The sequence below is a fragment of the Eleutherodactylus coqui genome, chromosome 8 (assembly GCF_035609145.1).
Source record: "Eleutherodactylus coqui strain aEleCoq1 chromosome 8, aEleCoq1.hap1, whole genome shotgun sequence".
NCBI lineage: Eukaryota > Metazoa > Chordata > Amphibia > Anura > Eleutherodactylidae > Eleutherodactylus > Eleutherodactylus coqui.
In genome coordinates this window covers 133,612,630-133,639,904 of record NC_089844.1, presented here as the reverse complement: position 1 = coordinate 133,639,904, position 27,275 = coordinate 133,612,630, and the positions used below count along the sequence as shown (strand labels likewise).

The 27,275-nt window shown below is 44.9% G+C and overlaps 1 protein-coding gene across 3 annotated transcripts; it reads left to right on the top strand.

The window, feature by feature from the left end:
- The first annotated feature begins 4,992 nt into the window (after positions 1–4,992).
- On the top strand, positions 4,993–16,867 carry LOC136576839 (forkhead box protein J1.2-like). 3 transcript variants are annotated; one of them, XM_066576431.1, is made up of 4 exons: positions 4,993–5,103; positions 7,701–7,784; positions 12,690–13,176; positions 15,526–16,867. In XM_066576431.1, the coding sequence occupies exons 3-4, from the start codon at positions 12,718–12,720 to the stop codon at positions 16,177–16,179; spliced, it is 1,113 nt and encodes a 370-aa protein (XP_066432528.1). In that variant the 5' UTR covers positions 4,993–5,103; positions 7,701–7,784; positions 12,690–12,717; the 3' UTR covers positions 16,180–16,867. The 3 variants fall into 3 exon arrangements, with proteins under 3 accessions (XP_066432528.1, XP_066432527.1, XP_066432529.1); XM_066576430.1 differs by lacking the exon at positions 7,701–7,784; XM_066576432.1 differs by lacking the exons at positions 4,993–5,103; positions 7,701–7,784 and adding an exon at positions 6,626–6,754.
- Positions 16,868–27,275: the final 10,408 nt, after the last annotated feature.

The following is a 27,275-nucleotide window of genomic DNA, read 5'->3' as shown; positions in this document are numbered from 1 at the left end:
TTTTCCTGTATTTAATAATCCATAAAGACTGATATTATCCCTATGGCCTCCTGTACACGGCTGGGTCGGATCCCGCATGCAGAATTCAACCCGGTGCCCGGCTGGTGACCCCCCCCCCCCCCCCCCCCCCCATGTACCTGTCTACCGGTTTCTTTTCCTAGCTGCGGAGGTGCCGGCCGGCGCACATGCACAGTAAAGATAATGCTGTGCCGTTACTAGGCGATGATGCGGCTCCCACGACCTTTCTGCAATGATTGCGGAATGGCTGCGGGACGGTCGGCTTTCATTGACTTCAATGGATTTGTCCGTGTGAACTCTCTCTGCACAGAATCACCGCATGCTGCGATTTCTCCATGAGGGGAAAATAGCAATCTATTTCTGTTCGTGTAGATGAAATCGTGTTTTTACATAGCATGCTATGGGCGGTATCGGCTGCCGCGATTTCCGCAATGAAAATCCGCCCGTGTGCAGTCAGCCTATGGAAAGGAGGCAGGAAGTGTTCTTGCCTTTTTAGGGTCCTGTTCTTGCCTCTAGGGGGCAATAATAATAGTGAGAAGTGCTGAACACAGAGGAAAGAGTCTTCATAGGAAAATGAAAATTTTTAAGGAGGTTGTCCCAAGGTGGCTTCCGTGCACAATACGTTGTGCGAATGCATTTGTGTGAATAAGCCCTAATATTACATTTCTCCTGCAGCGGACGCTTTTCTCAGCAAAATCGTCTGCTTGCGGGGCGTGCGGAGAACAGGATTTGGGCGATCAGCTAATCTCCCTATACCCTGCATTCTCAGAGGGGTTGCGCTCCTCTTTAATGAACTCTGTGCTCTAGACCCTCTGTACTATTGGGGATCACAGGAATCCCACCTGGACTTTCTACGCTTCTGGACATCAAGTCTGCATAACCATGTGAGCTATTTCCGGCTGCCATCTTGCTGAATCATAAAAGCTGCATATTAGCCTTTTACTTCCCACTTCTACACGAGCCAACCCAAATAACCAATCACTGTGAATCAGCCAACTCAAATAACCAATCACCGTGAATCAGCCAACTCAAATAACCAATCACCGTGAATCAGCCAACTCAAATAACCAATCACCGTGAATCAGCCAACTCAAATAACCAATCACTGTGAATCAGCCAACTCAAATAACCAATCACTGTGAATCAGCCAACCCAAATAACCAATCACTGTGAATCAGCCAACTCAAATAACCAATCACTGTGAATCAGCCAACTCAAATAACCAATCACTGTGAACCAGCCAACTCAAATAACCAATCACCGTGAATCAGCCAACTCAAATAGGCCGCCTGCACACGAGCGGAAATCCCGTGGCGGGATTTCCCGCGGGATTTCCGCCACTGAAAGTTTGCATAGGAGTGCATTACAATACGCACTCCTATGCAGACGGCCGCGCGAAATCTCGCGCGGCAAACAAACCGCGACATGTCCTATTTTTGTGCGGGGCACGCACTCACCCGGCCGCCGGCTCCGGTCTGCACATGCGCCGGCTGCGCGGCAGCCGGCACATGAAAGAGCTGGGGCTGCCAGGCGCGGGTGAGTACGCGCTCATCTCTGCAGGCTCTCGGGTCGGGTCCCGCGGCGAGAATTCTCGCTGCCGGATCCGACCCGCTCGTGTGCAGGCGGCCTAACCAATCACTGGGAATAAAGACTAAACAAACAAGCAATCAGGTTGCCAATGATGTGGACTTTGGGGGTAATATAGATATATGCGTGGCGTTCAGGGCTTTTAGACCTCTGGGTGATAATTGTCAGTGAAATTTGCTATTGGGGCTTTGTAAATAGCGAATACTAGAGTACAGTTCCGGCTGCTTGGAAAACCAAGAACACATGCAAATGGAGAACAGGAGCTCAAAGCAAGAGGGCTGGAAACGCATCAGTTACGTAAAAGCCAGGACAATAGCGCAGTGCAATAAACTGCCCGCCATGTCTTATAAAATGTCAGGGTGCAAGCACAGAATGAAGGACGTCGGCCTGTTGCATAATTTTCAGCTGACTGCTACCAAAATTGCAAGTGTACGGTGAGCTCGGCCGGATCCAGGTGCTTAGGCCAGGTTCACACAACTGTATTTGAGCGCGTATTTGTGCATAAAAAATGTGCGTGCGTAATACACAACAAATAGAAACCATTGCTTTCAATGCGTTAGTTTACAAGCACAAATTTTGCGAGCACAATTCTGTTGCGCAAAAAATACGCAGGATGTTTGATTATGAGGCGCTCCGCCATTCGCACATCAACCTTACGCACAATCATTTTCAGTGATATTTCTTTTAGCTGAAATGTTCATTATTGTAATCAGTCGCTACATAAGTTTACCTCAGAAGCCAATCACAGCGCAGCTTTCATTTTATCTCAGATGTGTAAGAAATACCAACCAATCACAACGCAGCTTTTATTTTACCTCAGTAGTATAATATATAACAGCCAATCACAGCGCAGCTTTTATTTTACCTCAGCAGTATAAGAAATTAAAGCTGAGGTCTAATTGGTTGCTATTGGCAACAAAAATTACGATTTTTAATTACGGCAGTATTTGTCGACTGGTGCTCATGCAACATTTCACTCAAATCGGACCAGAACCCTTGATTTGTATATGACACAAACATTGCCCTTTTTATATAAGATAGTGATCAAGCCTCACATATGTAGTGTTGCAGGTGCGCTTCTCGTTATGAATGATTCCACCGCCAATCAGCCGCATTGGGCCGATCAATATGTTAGCTGTATGGCTACCCTTAATGACCCCATCTACTGGCCAGAATGGTGATCACCGCCCGCAGTGGCTTACGGCTATGTTCAGAGGGCAGAATCCACCTCAAAATCTATGGCAAAAATCTGTGACTGAGCCACAGCTTCCTGTCACGGGTCCACAAACTGATTTTTTCACGTTTTTCTGCCCGCAGATTTCAAGTCCATGTAGAAATTAAATCACTACATGTCCTATTTTTGTGCGATTCTTATTCATGAACCGCCCATTGTTTTCTATGGGAGCGTTCACAAAAAGAATCACACATGCACGCCATGTCAGTACAATCCATTTTTAACTCATATTACTTTGGGGACCACATGAAAAGAGAGCGAGGTAGTGCAGAGCCACCTTGCGACCGGCGCATATACGCTCAGCCAAAACATAGTTCTGGAACTATCTTTCGGACAATATACGCCAGCGGGTCCTATAGACTCCTATGGGAGCAGGGAAAAAGAAGGGAGGGGGAGGCATTTTCGCAGCGCCCAATGCTGCAAAAAGTTCACAGGTGCCTCTATATAGGCATTGGAAGGCATCCAGAGGATTTTGGCAGAGCGAGGCTTTTCCAGGGTGCGATGTATTTTTTTAGCTAAAAACGACGCTCGCGGTCGTGTGAATGGACGAGAAAACGATGTCCGTGATCGCGGAAAAGGCCTATTCAGGCACTTATACGGAGCGGGCGTGAAAACGTAAAAATGCTGTCGCCATATATCCACTCGTGGGAAAGAGCCCTAAGGCCAGTTTTACACGTCCGAGAATTTCACGCAAGATTTGTACATTGCGAGGCGCACAAATATGAACCCCATTCTTTTAAACAGGCTCATACACATGAGCGATTTTTCTGACCTATCTTTGTGCGTGCCCTCGCATCTCAACTCCCCTTTATTTTCAGCGGAGGCGGCAAAGCATTGCACGGCATGCTATGTGCCCGCGAGTGCGACGTGAGGTTTCCCATTAAAAACAAAGTCAGCCACTCTGGAGGTTCGCTACTTCCCCGAAGTGATGCGAGGCGTTTTTGATACAGAAACACTTCGCATCTTTGGGGAAATCGCAAATTGGCGTGTTTCACGGCCCGTTATCGCAGCCGCCCATGTGAAATTACCTGACCTGTAGTCATGCACTGAAACTTCAGTATCAATTTGTTTCTCAATTTTACGCCTCCCTTCCGTTTTTTACATTGGAACAAAAGCACAGACGGCTGCGATTTGCTTCCAGATGAAAAAAAGAAACAAAAGTTGACCTTTTTTCCCAATTTGTTAGTCAATGGGAAATGAAAAAAATACCCAGAAAGCATTTTGTTTTCATTCATTCTTCCTTTTTGTTTTTGCATCAGATTTTATTTCTGCGCTCCAGAAGTGTTCTTTTTCCAGCGCAATTGCGCAGAGTTTGAAGCATCTCCTTGTGTATTGTGCTTGCATTTGCGCACCTCCCATTGACATCTATGGGGACCTTTGGTGAGCAAATATGTAGAAATTAGAGATGAGCGAACCTACTCGTTTCGAGTAATTACTCGATCGAGCACCGCGATTTTCGAGTACTTCCGTACTCGGGTGAAAAGATTCGGGGGGCGGGGGGAGGCGTGGCGGAGCGGGGGGTAGCAGCGGGGAACAGGGGGGAGCCCTCTCTCTCTCCCTCTCCCCGCTGCAACCCCCCACTCACCCACGGCGCCCCCCCGAATCTTTTCACCTGAGTACGGAAGTACTTCGAAAATCGCGGCGCTCGGGCGAAAAAGGGGCGTGGCCGAGTACGCTCGCTGATCTCTAGTAGAAATATAAAGCATGTCCTTTTTTTTTTTTTTACGCAACCGAGGCGTAAGAACAAAATACAGAAATTTGAGTGAGGAAAAGCACTTCTGTGAAGCCCGTCTTATGAGAGCACTTTGGCACATTTTGCTTAGTAAATTTCCGATAGATGTTATCCGTAGATCATCGATGAAAATTATTGTGGTGTTAATGGGCGCCTGTATATATGCAGCACTATGTTGCGTCACTTGACATTATGTATATGTGTATATGTATGTATGTATATATATATATATATATACACACACATACAGTCTGTTGATAAAGTTTTGTCACACAAGTCACACTCCACCTGCTGCTCTCCGGCCACAGAGGAGGGGTTTGCACACAATACCTTTAAACGGTTGAGAATTTCCACGATCGGATTGGACAATAGGGGCTCAGGGTACCAGGCAACCAACAACCAATCCGGTTTCAGAGTTCTGTTTAAAGGGCTGCGCTCCCCGGGGAGGTAAGGTGGCAGAGCCTGCAGTTCAGTGTACGGTGGGATCAGTTATCCGAGCACATCAGCCCCAACCTGCTAATCCCTCCCGGAGGTAAGATCCTTTTCTACAATTGTACCCTTTATAATTGTATAATCTATATACATAGTACAATACAGCTCGCTGGGAAGGGACTACAAGTCTCAGCATGTCAGGTTAATAGGACATAGTGGGAATTAAGGCAGTTAGAGAGATATGTAGAACGTCTGACGCCGGTGACCCATTGCTGTCAGCACAGATTAGGGGGGGACGTGAGACGCCCCTCCAACCACTGTTGTATCCGACCGTATATAGATGCGGAGAATTAGGAATAGTTCATGATTTACCAGGTGAAATTACTGCAGAACCCTAAATCGGAGTGTTAACATGATATGCAAATGATGCAACTCCATAACAAATTCAGCTCTGCTACATCTTTAAATACATACGTGCACAAGTGTTCTAGTGTCAGGAAAGATATGCAATAAAAAATAAGCTATACAGGGGCGCGTCGTAAGTTCAGGGAACGTTGGACACCTGTTTACTGCATCCTGATCAAATTGCCAGGTGATTTGATCCTGTCACACACGTCCCTGGGGACCGCCATCTCCTGCACATCAGATGTCACAGGGAAGACCAGATAATACACTCTGCAGGCGGATACGGATGGATATAATCTTCATGGATCCTCATGTCAGGTTACATAATAACGCACCATTGTACAGATGTAGTTTACGCTATTGTCCCAGTGTACGGATGTAGCAAGGCGTTAAACTTGTAATGTGGTACAAATCCTTGAGATGTTGAGATGCCTTCTTCTGGGCTGCACATATGAATTGCATGGAAACCTACATCCTTATCAATACTTTGACGAAGCAGCTCTAATTAATTAAATGACACATTCAGTTCTGCTACATCTGTACTTAACATTGCTTGTTGCACTAACTGTAATGCATATCATAATATATATCACCCTATCATAACCGATCGCACCATAGACCAGGGTTATTAGAAAAGAAGTAGGCACTATCAGTGTTAGAACCGAAACCATTAAGCAGGTAGACCCGCAGCATGTGTAGTGGTATAAAAGTTAGGATGAAAGTTTTTGCGACTGCAGCATTTCGTGACGTCAGCATCACGTGAGCGCCCGTGGAGCGAGAAATTTTAGAACACTGGTTGTTTATGCAAAGGGAAAAGTTCTAGGAGACACGTGTGGCAGAGGAACAAGTGGATCATGTTAATATCCTATCCCGCTGTCATGCTAGAATATCTGTCACGGTGCCGCTTTCTTCCATGTCTCAGGATTGGGTTTGGAGAGGAGTCACTACATCAGCCCCAAATCATGTGGTCCGCCTGCTGGCATACACATCTTTCAGTCAGTCCTGGTCATCAAGGGTTAAACATCTCCCTGCTGCTGTCTAGCTGAAAGACTGTCTGGGGTGATTGACAGTCCAGCCAGCTAATCAGTGACTTTAGCAGAATTGTTTGACAGGTCGGTTGGGTTGATTGACAGTCTAGTCACCCAGTCAACAACTTTTTATGATATATAAACCAGCTCCTCCTTGATGAGGGAGCTGATTATACTCCTTGTCAGGACTCTCAGCATACTTCTCTGTTGTCAGTCTTGTACTCAGTTTATCTGTCTGTTGTCAGTGTTCTATGTCTAGTCCTTCCATAGTCCCCGGTCTGGTTCCTCTCTGGCTTTGGACCTTGCCTCATACAATAAGTAAGGGGGTTGTCCTTTTCAGAGCAAGTGCTCTGCTTCGAGGGAGGTCCAGTCAAGGAGGTTTCGAGGTGTTCAGATCAGATCAGTTTCGGACAGATTTGACAATATCATGCTATAACATCTTGCTATCATACCCCACTATCATGCTATAATATCTTACTATTGTATCCCACTTTCCAGGGTGGATGAGAGCAGGGCCGTCGTCGCCAGGTAGCTGTGTTGAGGTAGGATAGGCTGCGGATTGGGCCGCTGAATTACAAATACATGTATGTCAGTATTGAGGGAGTCTCACGTGTTACGTTGTGGAGGAGGGACACCAAGCTGGCCGAGCTGCATCCATATCCTATTGGACTATAATATAACACTGTCTTCCTATCGCATTACCCTGCTATAATAATAATCTTTATTTGTATAGCGCCAACATATTCCGCAGCGCTTACATAGACAGGGGATACAGAAAGACAAAAAATGAAAAAATTACAGAACCACGGTTACATAGTTATCAGTTGATGGAAACAATAGGGGTGAGGGTCCTGCTCCAACGAGCTTACATACTACAAGTAATGGGGTGATACAGAAGGTAAAGGACTGGAGATGTGCAGGTATGGTGAGGTGGAGAGTGAGGGATGCTATACACATAGACAATGGTCAGACATTTGGCTATCATATTCTACTGGCCTACTGGCATACTCTCATGGTATATTACTATTGTAAGGAGTAGGAGGACGGGCAACAATTACACCGAGGCAATGGTTGCAATCTATTACTGCAAATTATTCAGCAACAACTACAAGGGTGCAAATGGCACCACAGTGCAGAATATAGAGTACATGTAGGTGAAAATAGTAGATCAGCGGTCTCTGCATGTCATCAGTTCGGGTAATGCACAGCCTTTGTATCTCTTTTACTATGACCTGGCTCTGATGCTTCTGTCTCAATGCTGCAGAAGACACTCGGTGGCCGGATCACACCACCAGACCCTGCAGACCCTGGACTTCTCTTTCTGCTCTGCACACACCATCTCTAGCAGGTACACGCTGACCAAAACTTCCTATCCAGCTTGGAACTCCTCCCCACGAACAGACTCTGCAATTACAGTAGCATCTAGTGGGCAAAAGTAGCAGAGCAGGTGTAGAATTACAGTATAATAATATATATTATCACAGCGATTCTCAATTCAGGAACAGGACCACCTTAATAGCCAGGCGAATACATTCCCTCTTCTCTAATAATGCTCATGACCGGATAAGATAGCAAAAAAGGGTGTGGTATGTGTGCTATATGTAGCATATAGCATATGTGTTATGTAATATACTCATATGTAACATACTGTATATAGTATATGTGTTATGTAATACATGTAACATACTGTATATAGTATATGTGCTACTTGTGGCATATATACCATATGTGGTATGTGCAGTATATGTAGTATACTGTATGTAGTATGTGCTATATGTATTATATGTGGTATATAACATGTATTATACGTATTAAATTCTGTATACTATATACAGTATATGTTATAGAATACGTGGTACTACTGTATGTAGTATACTGTATATAGCCTGCATAATATGTATCATATGTGGTACACTGTATGTAGTATATGTGTCATATGAGGTATATGTAATACATTATATGTAGTATGTGTGATATACCACATGTATTATACATATTATATGGGGTTATATGCAGTACATGAGGTTTACCCTATGTAATATATGTGTTGTATGAGGTATATGTGGTATGTTATGTGTTATATGTAGTATGTGTGGTATAATATATGTAATATGTGGTATGTAGTATATGTGGTGTATGTAGTATTTGGTATACAGTATGTTATATGTGTTATATCTGGAACACAGTATGTTGTATATCTTGTATATACAATATAGCATATGTGGTATATAGTATATGTGTTACATCTATTATATGTGATATATGTAGTATCTGTGCTGCAAATTGTATATGTCGTATATAATAAGGATAGGGTTTAGACAATGTTGAGGCTTTTTATAGCATATAATATGATGTGGTAGAGTTTCCTAGTTTATCATATTGGACCGTGATGAGGCCTCTATAGAGGCTGTAATGTCCTCCTGTCAGTTCTCATAGATGATGCTTTCCTTATGACTTAGTGTAAGGTGATTCCTCATTACAAGCCATGAAAGGGTTGCTGCTGTGTGACTATGTAACGGCACTCCCTGGGTGACCCTGGCACACGCGCGGGTTGCAGGAACAAGCGCTACTTGTTCTGAGCACGTTTGAACAAACAGTCCCTGGGGTGAGGTCCTCGGGGAGGTGGTGCTGCCGTGACTGCGCCCACTGCGGGAAATTATCCGGTTATATTTACTGTCATTAGGGAAGAGGCAGCTAAATGGAGAGCAAATGGCAAACAAGAGGTGGCAGAGGCTTGTACGAGAGGCCTAATGTACATGGCACCATACAGAAGTCATCCTATGAATTAGTGCAAGCTATAGATCCCATAGAAGTGATGAGACGCTATTCTATAATGCTCTGATTTTAAGACTACATGAACACCAACTGCCATAATGCTGCCCCCTAGTGAAATGAATGGGTAGCAGAATGTCAATATTTGACAGTTGTTTTTGAGGCATGACAAAGCTCCTGGGCCTTAAAGCATCTGTTAACACCCCCCTACCTTCCTCCTGCAGATGAAGAGCCATTTATTATACTAGTTTAATTAGTTTCAGATGTGTTCTTTATCCTGTGCAATTAAGCAGTATTTTACGCATCTCCTAGCATATTGCGCACCCCCATTGTCTTCTAAGCTGACGTTTGGTGTGCGAATACCCAGGAAAATAGATCATGCTGTGATTTTTTTTTTTGGCGTGACCGGAATGCACAGGAAAAAAAAAACATGTCAATGAACCCATTGAAATCAATGGGTTCTGTTCTCTGCTTATTGCATCCACAGATTTTGCGTGTGCAAATATGCGCGTGTGAATCCAGTCTAAGGGCTTTTTCACACGGCCACTGACGTTTTTAGGTGTGCCCGCTGGCATCGTAAAAATGCATGGACGGGGGGGGGGGGCACAAATCTAATCTTTGTGTGCCCGTTCAGATGGCACAGGCTCAGCGGATATACACCGAGCCCACAATGCTGTCGAGCGGGGGGAGACAGTTTAGCTCTGCTAAGCTGTTCTCCCCCTTCCCTCCCCCTTGCCGGCTCTCTGCAAGGGGAGGAGGCGGGATGGGGCGGGAGCTAGTGTGCTAAGCTCTCGCCCACTCATCGGCAGCCAGCAATGGAAAGGGACAGAGCAGGGCTTAGTTCTGCCCCCTCCCATTGCAAACAGCCGGCAAGGGGCGAAGTGAAGGAGAGAAGAGGGAGGGAGTTTAGCAGTCATGCTGCTAAACTCCCTTCTGTGGCAGGTGTCATTGGCTGCCATAGGAGTCTATGGCAGCGGCTGTATTCTGGCCAGGAAAGATAGTTCCAGGACTATCTTTCCGGCCTGGCGTAAAAGCGCCCGGTGCTATATTGGCCGACCGGGCGCTTTTACGCAGTGGGAATGTGCTGGTGTGATCTGATGCATTGGAATCCAATGCATCAGATGGTAGCATATAACGGCTGGCCGTGAAAACGGCAGTCGATATACGCTCGTGTGAATAAAGCCTTAGGCTGGGTTCACACAGGGGGGATTTGCAGTGGAATTTCGCTGCGACAAATTCGCTAATCCCAGGTTGGCCAGGCATGTGGACGAGATTTGCAAAAAAATATCGTCCACAGGGGGTGGACAATTCGTCACAGCAAAGCCAGCAATAGCTGGCGCTGCAGCGTGGATTCCCGGGACACAGCATGTCAATTCTTTTTTTTTTTCATTGTGGCCTCGCTCCTCTCTATGGGAGAGCCGGCCGCGACGGAAAAGCATGCGGTGAAGCCGCTCCAAAACCCGCGGCTAAGTGCTGCGGGTCTTAAAGCTGCGCTTATCCTGCGAAAATCTTGCGGTTTTTCGCTGCAGCAAAACCGTGAGATTTCCACATTGAAACGGTCCCGTGGGAACCCAGCATCAGAGTATGAAATAAAGGCTAATGTCTGTTACTTGAAAAATTCTCAAGCGTGGCATAAGGAGCTGTCATATTACGCAATTTTTCTTATCAAAGGAGTATATGAAATCATCCAAGCATATGGGCTGCAGTCCTGGGGTCTAGCTGCTTGAGCATCCATGCAAGGGATTGTCATTAATCACATTCAGACTTGTTAAAGGCCGTGGAAACTTTTGTACTATTTAAAATGGATGTATTTTAATGCAAAAGTAATTCTTGTAATTGGAATTAATTAAAAGTTTTTCACCACCCTCCTCCTATGCTTGTAGTGTACAGCTGTGTGCTGCAAGCTGGAGGACTGAACTTCTTGCAAAATCTGTCAGACTGACCGAAGGGTTCTTTAGCTGGGGAGAGGGGTTGTTTACAGGCTGATTACTGCAGGGGAGGGGGATGCCACATATGGAAATGTACGGGGATTCTAACGTTATCCTAGAACCTTTTATTATTATATAACTAATGACTTTTATTCTGTAATTCAGCTCAGAAGTCCAAGCTGTCAACTCTGCTTCTGCTTATAATGACAAGTTCTGGTGCTCGGATGCGGCTCCTGACTGTCCAGGGACATTAGAGATTTTTTTTTTGACAGCTCTCTCTGCTGCCGCCGCTGCCTGTGGTCTCGCTCTTTAGTCACCTGATGCCCGGGCAGAATTGGCAGCAGAGAGAGCTGTCAAAAGAAAAAAATCTATAATGTACCTGTACGGATCCGGCTCACATCACTGATAGGAGCCGGGTCCCAGTGGCCAGCACTTGTCAGGAAAAGCAGAAAGCAGAGCTGGCAGCCCGGACTGCTGAGCCGAACTGCGGAATCAACATCATTAGTTATGTTATAATAAAAAGTTTCAGGCAACTTCAGGCTCCCAACTTCACGGCTGTATATATATTTATATGTGACATTCCCTGCAGTAATTGGCCTGTGAACAACCCCTCCCCGTCTACCCCAGCAAATTTCTCACCCAATTCATGATATGAAGTATGTTCAAGTGTATTTGGTCATATTTGATACCACTAAAATAGTTATCAGTGTAGAGTGAGTGCGACATCAGGTAGAGAAACTTGGGTCCAAAATAGCGCTTGCGAACGTGTGATTTTCACCAAGCATTGATGCGTTTTTGCTTAAAATTCGAATGTGAAAAGATGACGACTGCTTCCCATTGTCTTCAATGGGGGGGGGGGGGGGAAATCACATGGCACTCGCATGCATATCACATGGCATGCAAATGCCATGCGATTTCTTTCGAAGTCCCATTGAAAAGAATGGGCGATGCGTTCCGAAGAAAATGTCCAAATACAGAACATGCTGCTATTCTTTTTCTTCACAGCAAAAATCGCTCTTGTGTAGAATTTCATTCAAAAGAATGGATTTGTGCGCATGGCACATACTAGTGCAACAATCTCATTTGTGTGAATAAGCCCTTAGTCACCATCAAGGATTTTTTGCTCAAAAACTACAAAGAATGCCTTCCTGAAATTTTGTCATAATGTATGGGGTATGCATATATTTCTAACACATTTTTTGTTACCCCTTGGGTAATTTGGGGTGATTTGTCCTGAAATGACCCCCATAACCTTTAAGGAAGTAATGATGATGGATGTTACTATATTTCTTAAAGAGATATTCCAGGAGGCTGCAAATTGTGTAACCATTATTGCACATATTGTTGGTTCTTCCATAACTCCATGCACTTCCCTGTTGGAAAGGGGCATATAACGCTGTGCAGTCTGCTTCATACTGGCTTTGCCAAACTACTATGATAGTTACACAGACAGAGCGGTCTGAGGAAGGAGCAACAATAATAGTTAGAAATGGAGTGTCACATGTTATCAGCTATGTCTTATTCTCTAAATATCTGTGATGACTTTATTACAGATCCACCACCGTCCTTTTCCAGAGGACCATGCCTGTCCTTTCTTCCAATCCCCAGGCTTTTCACATGGAGAAGGATAATATCAGAGAAGATGACAGCTTAACCAACCTACAGTGGCTTCAAGACTTTTCAATTTGGAGTTCAGACTTGTCTTCCTTTGCTATTTCTTGCCCTCCTGCAACAAACAAGAACCAAGGTCCATGTAGTCCTGCGGCTGGAGATACGGCCTCCTGCCAGGCTCCTCGTACAGGGAAACAGAGATCCACGATTGGATCAAATTCTTGGCCTTCTTTGCCTTCATCTGTACCAAATCCAATCCAGGAAGTGGATTATAGAACAAATCCTAATGTTAAACCGCCATATTCCTATGCCACTCTCATATGCATGGCTATGGAGGCCAGCCAGCAGAGGAAACTGACCCTCTCCGCCATATACAACTGGATCACCCAGAACTTCTGTTACTATCGGCATGCTGACCCAAGCTGGCAGGTACGATCTGTCGATCTGTTCAGTGCTACAAACTGGGGTACGAGGGGAGATTGATAATTTCCAAATTATCTAGCAAGAGGCATAGCTCAAAACTCCTGAGCCCAAAATGTAAAATCTATAACAGAACACATCACCTACTATCTGACTACTTTGGGCTCCTCCGGCACTAGGGCGGAGTGTGAGTGCTACCTAGGCACCTTGTGTATTGTCTGGGATGATTTAGTGAATCCTGCTCTGAGCAGGGGGTTCGACCCGATGACCTTGGAGGTCCCTTCCAACTCTACCATTTTATGATTCTATGATAATCTGACTGAATTTTGGCCATTAATTGATCCAGGACTGATGACCGTCTCGAGTAACTCCAGCTGACTATTCACACTACCAGCTCAAACTTCCTAGGCAAACTAAAGTGTATGAGTGTGCCTGTCGTAGTTAGGCCAGGTAAATACATTGTTGTGAGTATCTGGCAGAGGACTGAGGTTTAGTCAGGAAGTTGTCCAATAATGGAAGGTGCCCCTTCCAGTCTCTCCCTGTTCATATAGTCCATAACTAGTACATAGCTCCTGAAACTCAACGTAGAGTCATAGTTTATGACTTATATGTATGATTCTCTATCACAAACCTCAAGTTCCACCAACAGGTCATTTGAGGACTTTCTGTGTCTGGATCACATATGTCATTTACTGATTCAGCCAAACTAATTACACATGCAGGATCGAGACAAGACGTGTTTTGAGAACTTGAGGAGCAGCATAGAGAACCAATGATCTATGTTATATGTCTACATGAGAGAATGAATGTAAGGCATCTGATATATGAGGATGAGATGGTGATAATATCACCTATAAATGAACATAAGGCTTTTACGTGACGCTTGAATTTTGATGATCTATGTATCTGCTTACTGAAGGGAATATATATAAGGCAGAGGCAACTGAGCTCCATTGCAGCCATCTCTATCATTGTTGTACCATCAGTGATGCAATGCAAAGACTATGGGTCATATCATGGTGATATGGCATACTTCTATTGCCCCCTAAGGCATGGTTGCTCCTCCTAAACTATGCTGAATGGTGCAGTTTTAAGGCCTCTATTTCTGGATAGAAATCGATTGCTTCCTTCTCAAAGGGATTTCCCATTACTCTAATATTGATGACCTATCCTTACGATCATCAATACTGTATATGATCGCAGGGGTCCCCCGCTTTGGACCCCTGCCGATCAGCTGTTGAGAAGGCTTCAGTGAGAACTGCCTTATCACTGCATACCAGACACAATGCTGTACACTTTGTAGCAGCGGTGCCTGGTATAACAGCTCAATCCCATTCACTTGAATGGGACGGAACTGCTCTCAGGCTATGTGACAAATTAATGTGACATCACTAGCCTAAGAAAAGGCCGTGGTGCTCACCCGGGTGCTCACCCGGTCTCTTCAAACAGCTGATCAGCGGGGATTCTGATCGGCGGACCCCGACTGATCAGATATTCTTGACCTATCCTTAGGATAGCTCATCAGTATTGAAGTCCCCAAAAACCCCTTTAAACTGTCTATATACATAAGAAAAAAGTTGGCCAAAAAGCCGATTTTGACCATTTTGGACGATCATCTTTTGAGAATTATATAGTATGTGAACGAACGTTCACAATGGACAAGAGCAGACTAACAAAAATGTGATCTGACTGTTGGATTTTTTGGCCATTATTTGCTGAAACTGCATGTGTATGACATAATCGCCCAAATACAGGACGTACAAACGATCCAACGGACGACTGATCAGCCTTTCATCATCTCATGTATAGACCAGCATTAGACATGTTCCCTTTGCCATAAGGCAACCATTAACACCTGCCCTTTCCTGGTTTTGGGTTATACAACAGCTGCATGTCTCTTACTTCACGATAGGACATGAAAGGAGCTCAGTGTATAGGACATAAGAGGATTTTTGTGACTGTGACACACTGCATTATTCATGGCCAACCTCATCTTTGGGTGAGGTCCATGCCAGGTGTCCTCCTATAGTCCTATGTAGGCTACTTGCCTGCTCTGTGGAGACAGCTGCATAATGGGCCACTTTGTCCTGGCTGTAAGTTACACCTAAGCAGGTACGGGGTGGGGGAGGACAGAGATGGTTGGGGTCATTCATCTACTTTTCAGCAGTCATACTCCATTAACTAGACCTGAGGCAGGCAAGGTGCCGCACCAGCTATAGGGGAACTACACATCTCACTACAGGAGCATGCATATAGTTGTACTACAACGCATCTGTCTCATCATCCCTTCCATCCTCACTATTTTATTTGTCTTTCCAGTCCAGACTCTTGGGAGTAATAATCTATTTTCCATTTTAGAATTCCATCCGCCACAACCTCTCTCTGAATAAGTGCTTCATGAAAGTCCCCAGAGGCAAGGATGAACCTGGGAAGGGTGGATTTTGGCAGATGGATCCTCGTTATGCTGATATGTTCGTGAATGGAGTACTTAGACGGAGAAGAATGCCAGCTTCTCATCTTGACCCTCCAAGATGCAACAACACAGCAGCCCAACATCCCTACCAGTCATCTGCTCGACCAAATAGCCGCCAAACCCCACGTTCTTCTTGTAGTTACAAGCAGCTTAGGAGACAAGAGAAGCCCAGTCCTGTTTTGCCAGCCCTACGGGCACAGGAACGACATGGAGACAACCTCTTTTCTCCTGAAAATGACCATCTGAATGGAAGCAACTTTGATGACCTTGACCTGCAGACGGCCTTAATATCAATGTGGTGGGAAGAAGACCTGGGACCTTCTGGGATCAGTGCCTCAGTTGTGAACACTCCTAATTTGGAAGTAGCCCAACAGGAGCCTGCCATAATGGATAGCCAATGGTTCCTGCCTCCTGACCACCATCCAACCTGGCAAGAGTTGAAAGAAGAACCTGTGGCAAACCAATGGTACATTGACAGTGGTTATGTTGAAGATGTTTTGTACGAGTGCCCACCATGGGAAAGAGCTGAGACATTATGACTAATTGATGGAACATAAGCCTTGAAGCAAATAGTGGTTAAATTTCAGATGCGAAAAACTGATGAGAAACCAAAACTGGAACTGATGTACTTCTCAGACTTATTGTCTTCTTGACCTTTCATGGTTGGAGAGTTGCATTTGAGGTGGGTCTCAGGGTCTAAACAAAACTCACATTGGTGAGAAGCATGAGGCCGGTTGGACACCTATTTTACAAAAACGAAGGGACTTTAGCCATAAGAGGACAGACAGGCCTCTACCTTTTTATATTCCAGGTCTGAACTTGATTTGGGCCTTCCCTATAGCCTGCACTGACACTATATAACCACTCCGAAGAACTCTAAGGTCACAGCCATTTTATTACATCAAGCAGAAATATATTTTTACAAATCCTTTAAACTTATAGGTTATATATGAACAAAGGTCTATGATGACATGAAATATCAATGAACCTAATAGACTTTACATGGACATACATGGATTTCATATGTGATGTGAAGGATAGTCAGATCTAGAGATGAGGTCTATGAAGCAGGCCTGTCTGACATATGCAAAATAAATGAAGTGGAATAAAACCGTGTCCTTTAGTTTTTAGTCGTCCATTATAATTTGCAAACTATGGGAATACTTTTGGAAACGTCGTTGTTGCCCTGAACTATTATCCTCTAGAATAAAGAATAATTAAATCAAACAGGTCTTCTGATTGGCTTATGTTTCCTTTCACAATGGGAGGTAAGTATGAGATTGGAAAAATAATAACATCTCTGATTGTCAGTCATAAACCGTCATCATCTTTGATGCAAATTAGCAACAGCTCAAACTTAAAGTCTGTTGACATTTTGATCCATCCTTTATATTTTACCGACAGTCATAAACTCATGTCAATACTACAATCAGCCCATTGCAGTAATATGGAAACAGCTCTTACTGATGCAGGGAAACTTGCAGAATCTGATGCATGGTAAGATATGGGATATATCCTTACTGTGTTCCCAAGGAGGACATATTATGATTGATGATGACAAGGGTGTAACTTGTAGCTCCTGGGCCCTAGTATATAACTAATAACCTTCTAAAGTGGTTGTCCAGTTACCGGACAACCTTGCTTCAATAGGACTACGATGGGTAAAATAATAAACCGAGATAGATTTACCCCTCCATGGCTGCCTGGATCCAACGCTGCGGCCCCACTGTGTTCCCGGTATTTGTTGTGATTGTGGATGTCACAGGAATTCAGAATGTGATTGTTCTCAGTAAGAGAAACGACGTAGTCTTGTAGATATGATACCTTTTAATGGCTAACAAAAATACATGATGTAATAATAGCGAGCTTTCGTACCAACGCAGGGTACTTCTTCCGGCTAATGGATTGGATCTGAAGAGGCATGCATATTTATACACACTTATAACATACATACTTATGGCAAGGCACAGATATGGATGTGCTTGGTTCGCACTTAAAAGGAATTCTGCAACAACAAACAAACTTTTTTTGTCTAGGCATTGATAGCGGAGTGAAAGTTTTATGGTCCCTAAATTACTGTTGGAGGGGGGGGGAAGGTCATCAGGCTTGACTTTCTACAAGAGATATACAAACATTTTTAGCTAAGCACTGATAAGGGAGTGAAAGTTTATGGTCCCTGAATTACTGTTTATATCTCTTGTAGAAAGTCAAGCCTGATGACCTTCCCCCCCCCCCTCCAACAGTAATTTAGGGACCATAAAACTTTCACTCCGCTATCAATGCCTAGACAAAAAAAGTTTGTTTGTTGTTGCAGAATTCCTTTTAAGTGCGAACCAATCACATCCATATCTGTGCCTTGCCATAAGTATGTATGTTATAAGTGTGTATAAATATGCATGCCTCTTCAGATCCAATCCATTAGCCGGAAGAAGTACCCTGCGTTGGTACGAAAGCTCGCTATTATTACATCATGTATTTTTGTTAGCCATTAAAAGGTATCATATCTACAAGACTACGTCGTTTCTCTTACTGAGAACAATCACATTTTGCTCTAGTGGCTAACACGGTACCAGATCTTTGTTTTCATTATACAGGAATTCAGGTGATGACTGCAGCCAATAAAAGGCTGCAGCATCACATTCCCTAACTCTTGGCATCATGGCACTCAGGATGTGAATGCTGATGCCAGGAGAACAAGCAGTGATGCTGCAGCGGACACAGCTGCTGTCACAACAATGGCCGGGACCACAGCGGGGCTGCAGATCCCGGCGGTGGCAGAGGGGTGAGTATTGCTCAGTTTAGTATTTTACCCCATGCAGCCCTATTGAAGTCTGGTTGTCCGGTAAGCAGACAATCCCTTTAATAGCTAACAAAAAAAAATGATGTTATAGCAATCTTTCAAAACTTGTTAGGTTTCTTCATCAGGCTGATGAATATTCAGAATCTTCATTGCTGATTTCTGCTGAAAAACAGGACAAAATAATGCTGCATGCAGTGCTATTTCATCCTGTCAAATACAGCAAATTACCAGCCGGGGACAAAACAGACCCCATTGTAGTCAATAGTGTCCATTTGGCGCTGTTCTGTTTCATCATATGAGGGTTCGGTTCATCCAGAGGTTGCTGATTTCCGAACAGGGCAGGAAAACGGAAATCCCTAGTGCTGATGTTAAAAAGCCCTAAAAGGTGTTATTTGAGGCTTAAGTATTGATGATATATCCTTACAGTAGGTGATCTATATTAAATCAGTAAGGGGGCCGACTCCCGCCACCATCACTGTTCAGCAGTTTGAGGGGGCCATAGCATTCAAAAAAACGCTTTGGCCTCTTCCTGTAGTCCTCTGTGTCTGGCTGCTATTAATAAAAGGCAAGTTTCTCCCAAAATACTGCAAAGCTACATACAGCAGACATTAATCAGTGTGAATCTTAATACCTTGTGCTGCTTTCAGAGTGGGCTATGAAAAGATGGTAACAGATCGCCTTTAAAGGGAACCTGTCAGCAATATTTTACATTGCAATCCATAATAAACCCTTTACTGCGTTGCTAATGAGATTTCTTTATCACTATTTGGTTTTCTAAGACGTGCCCTGATACCTTTACAATCTGCTTTCGAAGTTTTCCTATGCTACGTTGAAATGAGTCATTTTTGCAGAAAAGGGGCATATTCCTTCCTCAACCCCATGCCAGGTGCGTCCCTGTTCCCGATTGACAAGCATATTGATTTCTCTTCTACTCTATAATTCTGCACAGGCGCTGTAGAGAACCCTTCCCGTACCTGCTCACCTCAGCTGTCCTTTACTTGCTGAGATTGCAGCGGTGTACTGCGCATGTGCCTTGAGGATCATTACTCCCACAGTTATCTGACCCCGGATGCTGTAGAAGTTCTGATCCTCAAGGCGCATGTGCAGTACGCATGCACAGTGCACTGCTGCAGTTAGAGCTAGTAAAGGGGAGCTGAGGTGCGCAGGCGAGAGCAGGGATTGCTACGGCGCCTGCGTGGGATTATGGCGAAAAAGACGGGCCCGGCGCGACACTGAAGGAAAATTCTGACTCTTTTCAACTCATTAGAATACAGTTTAGGAAAACTTCAAAAGCAGATTGTAAAGGTATCGGGGCACGTATTACAAAACCAAGTAGTGATCAAGAAATCTCATTAGCAGCACTGTTAAAGGTCTATTGAAGATTGCATTGTAAACACTTGATGACAGGTTCACAATGAAATTGGAAATATGTGCCAAATTATCAGATTTTCTGGATTAAAAAATACCAGATAGGGCATACCCATTTTTCTTTGCTTTAGTTTTATACGGTTCTTCATTGTGGATAGCTAATGATAGCCTTCCTAACAGACCCCATAAACTGAGGACATAGTATGGGAACCTCCGCGGCCAGCAGAGTCCCTGCCATTTTATCAGGTTCCCAGTGTAATCCTAGATCTCCGAGTGATTAGCTCTTCTCTCAGCAGATGACAGCTCATTATTTCCAGCAGGGGCTCAGTTTCCCGTGGTATAATTACACAGGAGGGGGGTATTGCGGTGTAGGAGCTGGAGTTGGATATGTGACCCCCGTGACCTCACTTTTAATGAGTCGAGGTGGGAGTTGGATAAGGTTGGCAAGTATGCACATCCCCTGAGCCTGTAGGTTATCAGTAGTCCACATCTGCTTCTCAGCCCATGTTAAACTGCGTTTAGACAGAACAAGTGAAACTGAACGATAATCGTTCAGTTTAAATGCAGCAAACGATTTAACAACAAAGAAGAATTGTGAGGTTCTCGTTTGTCATTAATATTCAGCTGGCATAAATATCAGCGCCGGCTCGTTCAGTTGAGAGTTTTTAAGCGGGTAATTTAGCCACGATAAAAAGAATTGTGACCATCTGAAGCATTGGATTCCAATACATTCATTTAGATTACCAATTTTTAGCCGTGTAAAAACGGCGCATCGGAAATTATAGGGCATCGTGACGGAATACAGCGGCTGATTTTATATGCGACCGAAAAAGATAGGTCTTGCCCTATTCTTCGGCCAATATAAGCTGGTGGCTCCCATAAACTGCCATAGGGAGTTTAGCTACGTTCAACGCAGTAAAAACATGGCGGGTGCCTGAATTTAGGCATTAGAGGTAATTCCGAGGATTTATGCCAACCGAAGGTTTTTGCCGCAGCCACTTGTGTGAATGGACAAGAAAACGTGAATTTTGACTTGATTACAGCTTTTTCTTGTTCGCACATTTTTTACCCGCGATGTAGCCAAAGTGAAGATGAAACGCTCGTGGGAAACATACCTTAGGGTGCATTCACACGAACGTATATCGGCTCGGTTTTCACGCCGAGCCGATATATGTTGTCCTCAGGTGCAGGGGGGGGAGGATGGAAGAGCCAAGTGCAGGACCTGAGCTCCCGCCCCCCTCTCTGCCTCCTCTCCACCCCTCTGCACTATTTGCAATGAGAGGAGGCAGGACGGGGGCAGGGCTAATTCTCGGAACTTAGCCCCGCCCCCTCCCGCCTCTCCCCATTGCAAATAGTGCAGAGGGGCGGAGAGGAGGCAGAGAGGGGGGCGGGAGCTCAGTTCCTGGCCCTGGCTCTTCCATCCTCCCCCCTCTGCACACGAGGACACTGTATATCGGCTCGGCGTGAAAACCGAGCTGATATACGTTCGTGTGAATGCACCCTTAAACACAGGAATGTGAAACACTCGTGGAGAATCGTGCAGTCTAAACAGGCGGCCCGAGAGCGAACAAGCTGATGATAATAATCTTTATTTGTATAGCGCCAACATATTCCGCAGCGCTTACATAGACAGGGGATACAAAAAGACAAAAGTACAAAAATTACAGAAACACGGTTGCATAGTAATTAATTGGTTGAAACAATAGGGGTGCGGGTCCTGCTCCAACGAGCTTACATACTACAAGTATGAGGGTTGGAATTTTGCAGGATAAGAAGTGGGGGAGCCAGGCAGCCAAGTGGTCCAAAAACAGGTGAGGAGCACCTGGGGGGCGGTAGATAACTGCTACTCACATGGACAGCGGGCGGAAAAGCCGTAGCGTATGTACCTTCAACGATGGAAAAGTGAGTGAGGGTATCGGGGGATGACCTGGTAGGTACATTTTGTGGAGAGAAGAGCACCTACTCCTCCACCACGCCTGTCACCTGGTCTCGGGGTGTGGAAGAACTGCAGGCCATTGTAAGACAGCGCAGCAGGGGAGGCAGTTTCAGACCGCTGTTTCCACGTTTCTGTGTGAGCTAGCAGATTTAGAGATTTAGCAGTAAAAAAGTCGTGGATGGTGGGGAGTTTATTAAATGCTGACTGGCAGTTCCAGAGGGCACATTTAAAGGAGTCAGGGTAGGGTTCGCTTGGGCAAGCAGTTGGGCTTGAGGGTTTTCTTAGTGAGTCAGGTAGGGGGTAATAGGAGCAGTGGAGAGTGGGCCAGGGTTGGGAGAGAAATCCCCAGCTGCTAGTAGCAGCAGGATAGAGAGGGTTAGCTGATGGTTAGGAGATTTATGAGGGCGACTGTTATGTTTGTTAGTGGCATTGGGGGGTTTGAGTCTAAGTAAGAAAGTAAAGAGTGCATGCGAGCTGTGCATAGGTGAGGATAGGAGAGAGGGGCTGATGTGAATAGAGTGCCCCAGAGGTGGGCATTTGAAAGAGGTTCTGAAACTGAGAGCAAGGATGAGAACAGAGGTGACAGCATTAGTGATAGCTTTGAAGTGCAAGGCATTTAGGCAGAGTTTGTGGCCTACCTGTCTCCTGCCCCATCAAACTGATGATGACAAACTCACAAACTAGTATTGTGAGATTCTCACTCCGCATAAAAAGGCATTACCTGTATATATTCTCCAACAAACCACTCTAAGGGCTCTTTCACACGAGCGTACATTGGATTACAATGCATCAGATCACATAGCCGTATTTCCGCACCGTAAAAAATGCCCAGCCGGTCAATGTAGCGCCGGGGGCTTTTAAGTTGCGTCGAAAAGATAGTCCTGGAACTATCTTCCCTGCAAGAATACATCGACCGCTGCATTGACTCTTATGGGAGCCAATGACAGCGGCCGGAGAAGGGAGGTAGGAGGGAGTTTAGCATCATGACTGCTAAACTCCCTCCCCCTTCTCTCTTTCTCTCCGGCTGTTTGCAATGGGAGGGGGCAGGGCGTGGGCAGAGCTAAGGGCCGCCCCGTCCCGCCTCCTTTCATTGCTGGCTGCGGACAAGGAGCGGGAGCTTAGCTCTGTCCCCATCCTGCCCCCTTCTATTGCAAACAGCTGGAGGGCAGAAAAGAGGAGACGAGCCGGCAATGGGGAGGGAAAGACAACTGCATGGCGGCCTCGGCGTATATGCACCAGGCCCATGCTGTCTGAACGGCGCACAAACGTTAGAATTACGCGCCCGTTTACGCATTTACGGTGCTGGCGGGCGCATGTTAAAATGCCTACGGCTGTGTGAAGGTGCCCTTGGGGTCCTTTTATATGAGTCGATTCTCATTTGAACAAGCGACGTCAACGTTAGCTCTTTGGTTCTCGGTTTATACAGGCTGCTATATCGTTGGCCCGTTCAAAGGAAAATCGCTCAGTCTCATATACTGTATAAGTGGCTGAGAGGGACTGAATAAGTGCTGTTTAAAGGGAATAAAAAGTGAACGAGCCAATGAGGATTTTTATGACTGCAGAATCTGAACGAGTGAAAAACGAACGATTCTCATTCCTTGTTCAGTTGCTTGCTGTGTTTAGACTGAGCAATTATCGTTCACTTTGAACAATAATCGTTCAGTCTAAAAACACCTTAAGGATACTGTTAAGGCCCATTTACACGCAACAATTATTGCTCAAAATTTGTTCAAACAACCACAAATGAGAGATAACCGTTACAAGTATCTCTCAACAGACCGCATGCTGTGTTCTCCATGGTAGTTGGGAGATTACATTGTATTCTGCCAGCAGCCCTGAGAACAATGTAGATGTATGCAAAGCCTAGCAGCTCTGCAAACAGCTCCCGGAGGCCCTTTTATATGCAAATGAAGATAATAAAGTGTTAATGGATATTAGTGTCCATTAACACTTTATGTAGAAGGATCACTGAAACGTTCAATCGTTTGAAAGATTATCTTTGCGTGTAAATGGACCTTTAGATGAGCTGATTTATCCTTTAAACGAGCATGTGAACTAACCCATTGAAATCAATGGGTTATATTCACTGCGTATTGTGCATACAAATGTTGCTTGTGTAATACATTGCACAAATACGTTCATGTGAATCCTGCCTAAACAGTTCATGAACCCGTTCCAGTGAATCACGGGAGGTGTATGCAACTAAGAAAAATGGAACGATACCTCTGCCATGCCACCTATTGGATGGCAGCATTCCTGCAAATCAATGTCTAACCCTTTTATACAAGTCTTTGCAACAATGATTGGCAATTGAAAACCAAGCCAGAATCCATACACAGACAGCTTTTTCGGGGGTTTTGCCCCTCATCAGTGTGCAGTAGGATCCTGGCTTGGCTAGTGAGAGGCTGGGTCGGGAGGGGTAAGGAGAGCACCTAGAAGATGAGTGAGGAGACTTATAAGGTGTGGCAAGTTGCCCCATCTTTCTACTGGTTTTAGTTGGTCATAAAACTGTTTAACGATGTCTAGATAAATTGTGTTATTCAGTTGATTAGAAGGAAATTGGGTCCATCTGATTGACATGGGGGTTTTCAGTAGACGAGCACCTCGTATTCTGTGAATACACATGACCGGATAAAGAAAGCCATGCTTCATCCATCATAAAATACAGCAATGGGTCCAAAAGTCCTCTAGTAGTCCTAGTCAGCGACCGCATACAGTAATTTACACTTTTAGCTTTCTCAAGCTCTTTCTATTTCTGCACCAGTTATTCAGTATGGTTTCAGGTTCAGAGATTTCAGCTTCTTGATGCACCAACTTGCTGGGACAGTCTCTGAATTGATTTAGGAGATATATTTGCAATCAGCTGCCGAATGTCACAAGTGACTTCGGATGTCCGGACTGACGGAGGCTTCGGTTTCTTCCTATTTGCAACAGACCCAGTTTGGCGCCATTTCTGAACCAGGCTGTGAATGCAACGTTTGGCAGGTAGTTTTATACTTGGATACTAATTGATCTGCTTGGCACATAGCCTTCCAAAATAACTAACTGCTGTTGCAGGAAAGCACCAAAAGTTTACAGCCTCCTCTAGAGAGTGTCATGCTGGTATTGCAGGTGGGGTACTTTTCCATGGCCCACTGTGTAGTTGTACTAATGCTGGAATCTTACTGTGACTCGTAGACCAGTGTTCCCCAACTCCAGTCCTCAGGGACCACCAACAGGTCATGTTTTCAGGATTTCCTCAGTATTGCTCAGGTGATGTAATTATTGTTGGTGCCTCAGACATTGCCACAGGGGTTCTTACTATAGGATATCCTGAAAATATGACCTGTTGGTGGTCTTTGACTGGAGTTGGGGACCTCTGTCGTAGACAACCTCCATGTCACCATAGCATGAGCACAACTCCACTGACTCCTATGTGTTTCTGGGTCACAGTCTTCATGCAGCCGGACCCTCATTGGTTCTTCTATGTTTCTGAAGTCTGATGGATATTGTTTAATTAGCGGTTCCCAATTTAACTAATTTTGATGTAACCAAGAGCTGGTGAATGTCCCCCTCCTGAAACAGATCTCAGGGCATGTGTGGCACCGCTCCCTCACTAACACTAAGCTGTGAGCAAACACAAGCTCGATTAATATTCCAAGACGGAGTCAATTATTAATGGGATCCCGGCACCTTTCAGGGACCTTTCAGGGACCTTTCAGGGACCTGTCGGGCCCCACACTTATCCCACCGCTTTGTAATCTGCTTGTATCTCAACCTACCCAGTTATATGGTGGCTCTTGCTGTTATTCACTGTGCGTACATTATATTTAGAGCATAGTAATAGCCACTCAGCCAGCAGGATGGCTAAGAACGTGACCTCCCTTCACCTGGGCAAAGATTCCATTTTCTGTCCTTGCGCCATTTCTAAATACCCTAGCACAGGGGTGTCAAACTCACTTTCACCGAGGCCCTCATCAGCTTTATGGTTACCTTCAAAGGGCTGATTGTAATTGTAGGTCTGTCTAGTTAGGGCTTGTTCACACAAGCATATATTATGCGTGCAATTTTTGGACTTGTTATACTTTGTAAATAGAACCCATTGGTTTCAGTGGGTTCATTCACATGAGCGTATATTTTCACATGATAGGTGACTGTGTGAAAAAATACACCGCATTACCTATTGTGATGTGGATTATGTACCGGAATAGGCCAGTGAAGTGAATGGGCAGGAAAACTGTGTATACGGTGCATTTATGCACACAAACACACTGGAGGGGGTCGAAAAACACGGGCATAAGCTATTTTGGTTGCACAAATATGCTCTTACACCCGTGTGAATGAGCCCTAATAGTGACCCCTATAATGGCTGTAGTTGTAATAGTGACCCACCAAGTAGTCCCAGTAGTAACAGTCTCTTTTATAGGTTGCCCCAGTAGTAATAAGTGACCACTCATAGTATTTTCGGTAATAACAGTGCCCCCCATAGTGGCACCCCCACCCCATAGTATTTCCAGTAGTAATAGTGCCCACTGACCTCTCTCCTTGTTGCCCGCACATGCCATTGGAGAGAGGTCACACTGCAATGCCGTCACCAGACCAGACCTGCAGGCTGGGTAAAATGCTGCATGATCATCGGGCCACATGAAATGAGGCGGCGGGCCTTGTGTTAAACATGTGTAGCCAATGATGAATGGCTTCCTGGCCCCCCATGGCATCCAGCACCCAGGTTACCCCTTGTGCTATCCATGCCCGTGGCTGCAGCTATGAAGCAACAGGCACATTTTGGCTGGGTCTGGCTGCATTCACACTTTGTATTCTTTTATGCATTATTGAACCGCAGGAAAAAGCCGCATATAAAAGCCCCGGCATGCTGCATGTGGACAAACCCTGTTGCCAGATATATGTTAGCGTCATGTTCTGGCCCAAATGATACCGTATTTAGCCATCTTTACGATAGCTCAACATACAGTAAGCGAAGGGCCTAGATGTGAGGGCTATAAAACTTGGCGTACCACCTCTGGCCGGGGAACAGGAGCAGGAGGCACCATGTATATCACTGTAGATCAGTCCGACAGTAACGTGTGGCGTGACCATGCAACAGTAATTTCCCGATCTCTTCCTTGTGTTACATGTAAAGAATAAAGCCACGTAACCTCATCGTTTAGTCGCGTGTAGATCAGGTGTCGGGAGCGTTAACTCTTTCACTTCTGAGCTCATGCAGCACTTGTGAATTGCATACGTCACACTAAGGGAATATCACGTTGCAATAACCTTTCAGTATAAAGTGGAAGAACTTTTTTTTTTAATGGCAGGAGATGCTGGGGGTTGTAGTTGTATGACAACTACTATCTATACGTAACGTGTATCGAAGAGGGAATTATTTACATATGCCTAAACTTTTATGCTTTTACTAAATTTTTATGCTCCTCTTATTCAGAAGTCATCCCGATCCTCCTTATTTATAACTAGAATGCCAGAACTACTGTAAAGACTGACACAATGATGCCACATGAGAATAGCAAGAGTTAAGAAATGGTGGTAAATGCATT